The sequence below is a fragment of the Adiantum capillus-veneris genome, chromosome 26 (genome assembly GCF_014529385.1).
Source record: "Adiantum capillus-veneris isolate H3 chromosome 26, ASM1452938v2, whole genome shotgun sequence".
Classification (NCBI taxonomy): domain Eukaryota; kingdom Viridiplantae; phylum Streptophyta; class Polypodiopsida; order Polypodiales; family Pteridaceae; genus Adiantum; species Adiantum capillus-veneris.
In genome coordinates, this window is record NC_140956.1 from 4,961,080 (window position 1) to 4,972,500 (window position 11,421).

At 40.4% G+C, this 11,421-nt stretch overlaps 1 protein-coding gene across 1 annotated transcript; it reads left to right on the forward strand.

Annotated features, from left to right (window-relative positions):
- The first annotated feature begins 647 nt into the window (after positions 1-647).
- Positions 648-4,114, forward strand: LOC147422923 (pentatricopeptide repeat-containing protein At2g39620-like). Its single transcript, XM_086501760.1, has one exon. It carries the CDS (start codon positions 878-880, stop codon positions 3,809-3,811), a length of 2,934 nt encoding a protein of 977 aa, XP_086357886.1. The 5' UTR covers positions 648-877; the 3' UTR covers positions 3,812-4,114.
- The last annotated feature ends 7,307 nt before the right edge of the window (positions 4,115-11,421 follow it).

Below are 11,421 nucleotides of genomic sequence, written 5' to 3' on the forward strand. Positions count from 1 at the left end.
ATTGCATTATGAATCTTTATGTAGAATACAAAACAAGCTGCAACACAATACAAAGGCCAACTAATGCTCCCTTTGAAGGATTCCTTGAATGTGTTTATGGCTACATCTTACTTGCTATTTTTTACTAGCAAAATCACCTAATTAAGGAGAAGCCAAGTGTGTGAGCAAAGCCACTTATGTAGCCTTGACAAGACTAGTACTAGCATGGATTGGTGCTATAATTTTTTCACACAACAAAACTTCAAACTTGAGGTGTAGAAATAATCTTCTACCTATCTACTTGGTACGTATTTCAAACCCTATCAAACCATATATTGACGGATAGCTCTTGAAGAATAGGTTTTAAAAATGCAACATCTGACAAGATTAGAGCAAATTTTGAAAACCTTTCCTGGGCACCACTTTTTGGAGGGTAGATCTAGCTTAAAATTCTTTACAAGGTCCTTTAAATGACCTCCAAAATGTCCTAAAAACTACTCCAAAAGGAATTGCACTAGTTTAGTATATTCGGCTAGGAGCTCGCCGTCTGCCATGTGTCCCTCTCTTTCTCTCCCCCGTTGGAAGGACACGTCACACACTCGTATCAAGAGTTGGAAGATAACACCTTGACCTTGAGATGAGGGGTTGGAAACACCCAAGGGGTTTGAAAATTCTAACTGGATTTCAAGCGAGGTCTTTCAAACCTTGAAGCAGGATTTCCATTTTGTCGTCTTTTCTGGATGGTTGGGAAATATGGTTTTGGAAAACTTGTGAAATTGGCACCAGCAGTAGAAGGCGGGTGGAAGCCTCGGTAGTTGATCTCGGCAGCCATGCCTTGGGAGGGCGATGGAGGTGCTCATATGCTGCTGCTGCTTTTGATCGAGGAGGCAGCAGCAGCATGCCTCATGTTCCGACAGCATGGCGGCGTGCGCCAGTTGATCGATGCGGCACCAGGGGAGTTAGCAGCTACACGAGAGGGGAGGAGCTGTACACCGTGCCCCATTGGGATGAGCAGTCAGGTGGGGATGCGGAGGAGCAGGAAGGAGATATATTGGGCAAGACTTTGCAGGGCTTGGCTGCGTCGGAGCAAACTGGTCGCACTCCCCCTGATCATCACTATCTTTCCTTGTTGAAAGCTTGCCACACCAGAAAGGCCTTAGCTATCACCAGGAAAGTTTATGAGCATCTCAAGTGCTGCAAAGGGCAACAGCTGGCAGGCGTCCTCGGCGACTACCTCATCATTAGCATGGTCAAATGTGGTAGCTTAGAAGATGCTCTTTTGGTTTTCCATAACTTACCACAGCATAGTGTTTATGCCTGGACAGCATTGATTACAGGATTCACAGAGAGCGGTCGAGGTCAGGATGCTTTAAAACTTCACAAGCTCATGAAGGATGAGGGTGTGGAGCCAAATCACTATACCTGTGTCAGCCTACTCAAGGCGTGTGGTAGCATACCTTGGCTTCAGAAAGGACACACATTACATACTGAAGTTGAGAAGAAGGGCTGGGCTTCTGACATCTTCATCGGGAGCTCCCTTATGAGTATGTATGGGAAATGTGGAAGGCTTGAGGAGGCAGAGGACTTGTTTTCCAAGTTGTTTGAACGGAATATTGTTACTTGGAATGGCATGCTTTCGGCATACGTTCAACAAGAGCGAGCTGAGAAGGCCCTACAACTTTATAGACAAATGATTGACGAAGATGTGTGCCCAAATGATATGACATATGTGATTGCCCTCCAGGCATGTAGCATTCTTGCAGACAAGGAGGAGCCCATTGTTTTAAATGAAAATGTAGTCAAGGTGGTCGCGTTCTCAATTTGCCAGGCCCTACACGCCATTGCCCGCAAGAAAGGATTTACAGCCAATATTGGCAGCAGTCTTGTAAGTGTGTACGGCAAGTCTTTGACCGTTCAGGAAGCTGAGAATGTGTTTTGTGCATTGTCTTCACGTAATGTGATTGCCTGGACTGCAGTGATTTCAACATATGTGGAGAATGGTCAAGGGCGATCAGCCTTACAGATTTTTTGTCATATGCAGCACATAGGCGTCAGCCCAGAGGAATGGACATTTGTGAGTGCACTTCAGGCCTGTGGTATGATGGCAGTGGACGCAGAAAGCGTCAGAGATTTAAATGAATCAATGTTCTCAGAAATTGGTCAAGCATTGCACAATGATGTGGAGAGGATGGGCTTTTTGTCGCATGTTTTTGTTGGTAATAGCCTCATAACCATGTACAACAAGATTGGAACCATTGAGAAAGCAGAAAGCGTGTTTGCTGAGATGCCTCACTCCAATCTTATTTCATGGAATGCTATGCTCTCATCTTATGTTGACCAAGGCCACGAAGAATTGGCCCTACAGCTGTACCGGCAGATGCTTGAGGAGAACAGGAGGCCAAATGAGCAGACTTTAACAATTGCTATAAACGCGTGTAGCAGTCTTGCAATGAAGGATGAGGTATTGGCAAAACAGAATGCGAAGCTAGTAGCTTTGAAAATAGGCCAGGCTCTGCATGCTGATGCTTTCAGGGAGGGTGTTGCCTCGAATGCCTATGTTAGCAATACTCTCATTACTATGTACAGTCGGTGTGGCAAGCTGGCTGATTCAGAGCACGTGTTTCAGGGCATCTTTGCATGCAACAATATTTCCTGGAATGCATTGCTTTCGGCGTATGCTGAGAATGGTTACGAAGAGAAAGCCCTGCAGCTGTATGTGCACATGCTAGAAAAATGTATCAGTGTAAGTAAACTCACTTTTAGGATTATTCTTCATGCATGTAGCAGGCTTGTGGACAAAATTGACCCTACTAACCCGCAGAGGCCATTACTCTTAATAAAATCTGTGGCTGTCAAGTTTGTGCAAGCACTGCACGCTGATGCAGAAAGTATGGACTTTGATAAGGACACATCGATTGCATCCATCTTTATGAGTTTGTACAGCAAGTGTGAGATGGCTGTTGATGCGAGTGGCTTGTTTGAGAGGCTGTGTCAAAAAGATGTCTTGTCATGCAATGTGATGCTCTCTATTTATGTTGAGTGTGCTCTAAATGAGCAGGCTCTATGTCTTTATAGAAAGATGCTTCCAAAGTGTGGAGTGGATGGCGTTACTATAGTCTATATATTGCAAGCGTGTAGTGATCTTGGACGTGTGGATGATGCTAGAGAGCTTCATTTTACCTTAATCTCTTCTGGATACGACTCAAGTCGTTTATTGTCGACAACCCTTATTCACACTTATGGGTACTGTAACGCAATGGTTGATGTGGAGGCAGTCTTTGATAGTCTACTTGAGCCGGACATTGTTTCATGGAGTGCCTGCATTGCAGGTTATGCTCGAGAAGGAAATTACAACTCTAGCCTTCGCTGCTTTCTTGAGATGAAAGCAAGAGGCGTGAAAGCAAATCGAGTTGCTTTCCTTTCAATTCTACATTTGTGTAGTCATACTGGCCTTGTTCGTGAAGGCGTGGAATACTTTGAATCCATGAACAGAGATTTTGGCATACAACCAGATATGAAATGTTATGCGGGTGTTATAGACCTACTTGGGCGTGCTGGAGACTTCACAAAAGTGAGAAACATGTTGTTGAGACTGCCAATGCAGGATGATTTGCCAATTTGGCTATGCATACTCAGTGTATGTTGTATTCATGGCAATACGGACCTGGGAATGCATGCTTTTGATTGTGCCATAACCCTACAGCCAGAAGATGCAGCTTCCTACATATTAATGGCAAATATGTGCACTTACGATGAAGTGCTGGATCCTGTCAAGTCTTTCAGGGGGGTACGAAAACAAGTTTCTTTACAAAAAGATTCTGATCCTGCGTGAATGACATTTATGTGCAGCCCGACATTTTACTGCACTTAATTTCATTTGAAGATCCTGGGGACCAGGGTTTGAACCTTGAGAATGTATGCATTGGATCGAGGATCAAAGAAGACAATTGGCCTCTGCAAAGGAACAGTAGGAAGCTTTCAAGGCTTGGTTGCACATTTGTTGGCAAGTGCATCCCACTTGGAAGTACTTAATTCAGGTGGTTTTTCATACAGACAAAGACTTGTATCTTACTTGTCCTTATTCCTCATACACCCTCTCTTTTTGAAAGAAGAAAAGAACCTCATTAATATGCAACTTGTGTCCTAGGACATCACCTCACACTTTTTGCAAGAAATTTGTGAACGAGTAAATAATATAGCCATTACGTTGCTATGGCAAGGTTATAAGGTGAAGGACAAAATTTATATACTTCTATCATATTCTAAGATTCTCTATTTGTATCTAGATTGACATTTTCACCAAAAGGTTGAGACTGTTTTTGCATATAACCTTATAAAATTAAGGAAAGGACAGATTGTCAAGTTCATAGAATTTGTTGTTAATTTTGATGATGTTTAAGCTCAAAGTTATCGCGCAAATTGTAAAACCATTCAAATGCACATTTTCCACTTTTGTGATGAACTTAAATTGATGATGGGTACTTACTCCACAAGGAGAGTTTGTGCACTGATGGAGTCAGACACAAGGTGGCGACTTTTTTACGAGTGTTTTGACAGTAGTGCAGGTCATCCAAACATATGTGAGACATACACTCGTAGTTCTACCGGCAAAAATTGCATAAGTATGTATGAGGATATTCTCTAAGTTGTCAATAGTACAAAGTGAATAAGGTGAAACATCTCAAGGTAGGAGTACTTTTGCATCCACCAGAGATCCTTGACAGCAAATGGGAAGGTATCATATGGATTTTATTGTTGTTTTACTAACTACTAGTAGTCATGGAAATGATTCTATTTGGGTATAGTTGTGGATAGGCTATTTGGATGAGTTGATTTCTACCAACAAAGAATACCATTAAGACTCCCAAATGAGCAAGGCTATTTGTGGAGAATATACATTGGTTATATGGCTCAACTTAAGTACAATTAGGCATCCATAGATAACTTAGCATAGGTAAGTAATTCTTACAAAGATTGATACCCTTCCTACATCAAGCAAGCTCCTTGCATGTGGCTTATAGGAATACAAAGAGTGTCAAGTAAGAACTGATGAGCTTCCTATCACTTGACTGCCAATAGTGACTCCCCAAGTACAAAAAATTATGTGCCATTTTTGTATAACCTTCATCTAGCTTGTAGAATGGGAAAGTATAAGTTTAACCTATCTTGAAAATGGAGAGGAGCTTGCTTGGTTTTAGTGCTCACTTTCTTTGCCTCGCTCACTTTTTCTTTGGTCGCATTTTGGTAATCCCCAGTGCCATATAGGAAAAAGGCCTCTCATAATGAAAGCTTTGTTCCACACTAGGCAATTGAATGCATCAAGAAACCCAACTCTTTAACCTTCAAAGTTCACTGTGTGCAATTAGAGAAGGAAATTATGTGGATAGGTGCAGTTGTAGTGCCCAAACAAAGGTAATGTGTTCATTCTTGAATTTTTGACAAGATGCCCTATATAGTAGACATCATACTTTCTCAAATTGGCTAGAGGTAGAGGGGGTGGGAAGCTCCTGGTTGTGGAATTTGGGTTGAGTTTTGAAGATCATAAAGTTACTTGGGTACAAAAAAGGGGACAACATGGATGTATACTTTCCGCTTTCGCACATTTGGTTATACGCCTCAACATAGATGAGTGAGAAGAGCTTTATGCAAGTAAACAATTGTGCCTCTTAGCTAGAATACTATGCCAAAGGGGATGCACTGTTTTATAAAACTTCAAGGGATGCTAACAAAGCCCACTCTATTGGGTAGCATTTGTGAATCTTTCGTTCTCTCTTAATACATTCCCGCACGCTTATGGTTTTTTTTGCCATCGTAAAAGTGGAAAAGATATTTGTTGCCACGGTGGAAATGGTTCTGCTATTGCAAAGAAGTCAGATGACAATCACAATGGTGCCCATGTCCATGAGTAGCACAAAGGCAAGTTGCTTTCCAAAAAATAATTGTGTGGTGGAGGTTCATGTTAGCATGCTCAAATGATCCATTTCGACAATGAGATGGATGGCCAATGGCAGCTATGGAAAGCTTTTTGCAGGATCACAACCAACAATGATTCCAACAACAAACTAGCCAACCTGCGGAAGCAAATATGGGCCCGTCTAAACAAAATAGTTTGGTGGATGGGGCTCACAAGCACTACAGAGAAGCAAATCAATCTTTTATCCATGTCCTTGTGGGCACCCTCCTAGAACCCTAGGAGCACTATTTGCCACCCCCACCCACCCCCCATCCCCCAGAAAATCTCTTGGTGAAGTGCATGCGCATAATACAAATTTAAATTCAAGTACAATGAAACAAAGCCAATGGACATAGTTATTGAAAATTATGAGTCTAGTGAGGCAACATCCCTAGTGCCTACATCTCCATCCAAGTCATAGTTATCTACATACAGTAAAACATGGCTTTAGTGTTCATTCAAAGTAGTGTGATTCTTACCAAATAGATAAAACCTGCTATCGCATTCATTCAAAGTAGTGTAATGCTTACCAAATAGGTGGATGTGGAGAACTTCATCGTTGAGTCCTTCCAAAAAGCACAAAATCCCATGCCACAAAAGGTTTCTCCATGAAGGAGCATCGAGACATAGTTATCTGCATACAATAAAACATGGCTTTAATGTTGATTCAAAGTAGTGTGATGCTTACCAAATAGATAAAACATGGCTATTGCGCTCATTCAAAGTAGTGTGATGCTTATCAAATAGGTGGATGTGGAGAACTTTATCATTGAGTCCTTCCAAGAAGCACAAAATCCCACGTGCCTCAAAAGGTTTCTCCATGGAGAAGCATCTTGAAACGTAGATTTTGAGGCAATCTATGCATCCTTCACCATCTCTATCTCTATATGTATCTCATCTTCTTTCAAACTCAACCTCTGTTTTGAACCTATTATATTCTTTTCTTTTTTATTGTCTTTTCCTTTATGAACGCTTTGATCATTAGCTCAAAGTCATAGAGTAAGAACACTTGCAAGGTTTGGAATCAAACTAACACATTGCTCTCTAGAGTCAAATCAAACCCCTCGAGATCCATAACCTTTTTAGTAGACACCTTTTGTCGACATGTAGTCTCATTATACCTTTTATGAGTAGTCGTTATGATGGCTTTTTTTCTTTGGATCTTCTCTAAGAAAAAATTTGGCAAGAGTGTTGCTTTTAGAGGATCTTTGGTTAAATTATCCCTTGTTTCTTCCTAAAGAGAATGTCCCATTTCCTAACCAAACCCCAATCCTAAAATGAATGGAATGATGCAAGAAAGACCATGAACATGCAAACGAGCATGTTACGTGGTTCAAATTCTAGCACTAATCCTCTACAATAACAAGATGACAAGCTTAAGTGGGAGAGTGCTGCAAAATCAAATGTGGATTCTTCATAGAAAAATAAAGCTTTGGACTTAGTACCTTGACTTCTTTGCCAAAAGGGAACAACGGTTTTCCAAGTAACTAGGTTTATAAGCTGAAGATCACACCCAATGATGTGGAGCCTAATTACTAGGTCAAAACCAAAGCAAGGCATATATTTTGATGAGGTTTTGCCAAATATTTTCAGCAAAGTTAGAGTATATATTTTTATGAGGTTTCTATCAAAATGCCTACTTTATATATGGTTCTTTCGATTCCCAAAAAGGACATGAAATTGGTCCAAAAATGGATGTTAAGATAACATTTTTAGATGGTGATCTTCATGAGCATATTTACACGCAAGAGGTCTTGTTGAGAAAGGAAAATGAAGTTGGTGTGTAGTTTTAAGAGAAGCTTTTATGATGTGAGGGAAGCACCAAGTGAATGGTATCACAAGTTTGATGCATTTGTGATGTGTCAAGGATATGGGTAGAGAAAAAATCGATCATTTCCTCTACACAAAGAAAGCTAAAGATGATCGTTTTTTTATTTTAATATTGGTATGTGAATGATATGCATGCATAATAATCATACAACATAGAAAAAACAAAACATGTGCATGCTTCTTGTGAGAAGAGCTATACTCCAAGCATGACTCATGCATGGTGGCTAGCGTCTCCATCATCTTGTGCCCAATTCCTATTGAAATAACTATCTTACAAAGCTGTTGAATAAAATAATAAACATGAAAGTAACATTATAAACCCATGTATCTCAAAGAGATGTTTTGTTGGGTAATTGGTTGCACGATTGTGATAGCCAAGAGAAAAATTATGGTCATTTTTATGAAAGATGGTTCTGTAGGTGCAACTACTGCCTTCTCTCATAAAGAGAGCTATATGTAGATGGAACTATCTTTCTCCACTCTTTTTGGATCTTTTTTCAAATTCTTGATTGTGGAATTATCAAATAAAATATCAAAGATTATACTTGATTGTAATAAAAAAATTGAAACATTTTCGCACTTCCCATGAGAAGAGCTATATTTACAAAGCTCCATGAATGACTCATGCATGAAGATTAGTCTCTCCTCATCTTCTCCAATTGTCAGTGTGATACCTCACACAAAGACACTATATACAAAGGCTATAAATCATTACCAAAACATATGAATAATAGCATAATCTTCTAGGATTGAAAGAGAGATGTTTGTCGAGTCCTTGGTTGTGAGATTCTAACAATTTGTTGCGGGTTATAATCATTTTTGTGAAGGATTTTCCTATAGGTGCGATTGCTTATTTCTCTAATGGAGAGAGTCATATATATGCAAATTGTCCTTTCTCCACTCTTTGTAGAGCTTTTTCCACCTTAAATTATTCATTACTCATTTCATTTAGCAAAATTTAGCATGTATGCTATAGTCAACCTTGAAAGCAAGATTTTGACCTTGTGTAGCCACCGATAATGCTCCCCACTAAAATAATTATTAGACAAACAAAGAAGTTAATCCTAGCCTAGAGCATGATAACTAACTACACCTACTTTACATTGGTGGTGTCGAGAGATGCACCTTGTGTGCAAACCAACCTCTATGGCTCCTGCAAGACGACTTACACTACTTGGAATGCAAAGAATGCCTTTTCCTACTAAGCAATGCACTCGTTGACCTTAATCCTCAATGCGCTCTCACCCAAGAATCAAAGTAGGATGTAACTACCCTTTTGTGTGCAAAAGGAGACAATGTGCATGCTCAAATGAACCATGATGCTTGCCTTCTACTCCATTCTTACTATTATGCATAGTCAAAAGCACAAAACACCCGGATTAAGCATTCAACTTGACAAGCATACTTGATTAGATACTTCAAACTATTGCACAAGAGAAATGTGAACAAATCCTTTCGTTTTACTCAAAACCGCAACCACCATGCGAAAGAGAGCATGTGGGAGGTAAGGAATGCAAGTAGGGAGAAGCTCTTGAGAGGATAGGAAAGCTACGAAGCTCTTTGTTGTTCACAAAGCTCTCAAGCTTGTGACATGAATAGCTCTTCAAATTTGGAACCTTCAAAATGACTCAAAAAAGAAGTATTTAATGTAATGAGCTTATAAAACTGGGGTTCGCACTTGACCGACCAAAACCAATTAAAAATGGTCCCAACACCTACTTTAAGGCTCTTTATTTACATCACAAAACTGCATAAAATTTCTCTAAGCTTCTTGATCCTCTCATAAGGTTGTCTACTCCAAAAGATAGAGGTTAAGTATATGGATTGCAAGGGATGTTAATAAATAGAGATGGAATAGTTACAACCACCATGACCAAAATGGTGACTTTCGAGCAAAACCAATTTCAAAATTGGTGACTCTACTTAGACCTGCTTGTCCTCTTGGGTCCTTTCTTCCTTGTTTTCCTTGTGCTTCATTTGCTTAAAAGCTTCAATGGCTGTTCCGCAGCTTTTGCATGCAAGTCTCATTAATGAGTGCTTGCGAGCACACACTCCACTTGCTAAGCTAGCACTCCATCATTGAAGTTCATTGGTATTTACTTTGGAGGAGGCTAAGGTGGAAGGCCTTGACTCTTACACTTTCTTTCTTGTCTTCTAGCCCCTATTTGAGACTTTGTTGGTGGTAGTATCAATTGAGGAAGAGAAAATGTAAGTAGCCATTGTGGTTTGTGGCCATTCTATTGGTGGTGGCAGTGGATGAGCTCGTGTTTTTTGCATGTCAAGTTTGCTCTTATTTTGGTAGCAATGGTGGTTGGCTTCAAAAATGGTTTGGCTAGGCGAGCAAATTGTGCCATATGGGCCTCTTGGCGTAATGCATTGCGATGTTCTTATTGTTGAACTTTGTGTCATGGCTTCTCTACATTACCCTGCTCTAAACACTCGAGCATGTGGCACTTTTTTTGGTTTTAAGGCTGCCAGGACTTGCTGGACTTTGTCCTACTTTTTTCTTTTGGCACGGTCCCCTTGCCAAGTAGTATAGAGTGGATGGCTTCAAGTCTATGCACATGATGTGGATCATGGTTGAATGAGGATTGTGTTCCAAAGTACTCAAAGAACCCTATTTGGACCATTTCTCCTATTGCAAGGAGAAGTGGCCTGGAAAGAATTATGTTCGAGCAAAGAAATCTTGCACCAAACATTTTGTTTGAATAGATCATTGGGCTCAAATTCCATCCATGTACTCCTCTGTCGAGCTTGTACATCATAGGATTCATGAGAGTGAGTTCTCTTCCATCTTCAATAAGCTTTATTAGTCCTCACAAGAACTTCATCATCAATTGTTCTGCCTACAAACTTGGGTACTAAGCTACATGTAGAGAATGTAGCGAGAAACTTGTAAGAAACATTTCTCTATTAGCATGTTGTTGGGAGAAACCTTGAAAAGTTTTTTGTGGAACCATTTCATTATCCATTCCAATTGCCCTTTCACAAAGCTTTCAATGAACATTTTGATAGGATCGTCCGATAGCTCATAAACTGCTCGGCTAGGAGTGGCATGCTCCATTTCTCAATCTTCCCACCCCTTGCTAATTTTCTTCCTCAGTATCTCCATTGCAAGGTAGAGTGCATCATCATCCATTTGGTAGAGGCGTAGGTCTTGCATTATATCCATGAGCTTTGTAGCCTCCGACTTTCCTTTTGAGTGCCACTAAAAGGAAGTCAAAGGCATCACGGTTTGCAAAAGTGGTTTTGGAACCACTCTAAAGACTCCCTCTTGCAAGGCTGCTTTAAGTAGATCCTCTAGCCAAAGGAGCTCTCCCTATTGTTTGGCTCTTCCATGCAGGTGCATTCTATCTTGGAAGAATTCATCAATTAATTTGGCGTCAATTGCTAACCCTAGCTCTTTCGCATCCTTGGATACTATAAAAGCCAAGTAATTATTTTAAAGTTTCCACCACTTTGTTGACAAGTTGAGGCTGAATTGTGCCTAATCAAATTAGCTATGGCCTAGTGTAAGACGATAATCATCACATGATGGGGCCTGTACCAATGAAAGTCGGTTAGATTTTGCTCGCTTCAACACAATGATCTCCCTCTTGGTTGGTGGGTTGCGTTGGATTGGCCGCGCTTCCTTTTAAACGTCCTCAATCCTTTTCCTA

Bases quoted from the DNA above. Each gene is read 5' to 3' on its own strand.
- LOC147422923 (XM_086501760.1), top strand. From the start codon at position 878: ATGCCTCATGTTCCGACAGCATGGCGGCGTGCGCCAGTTGATCGATGC.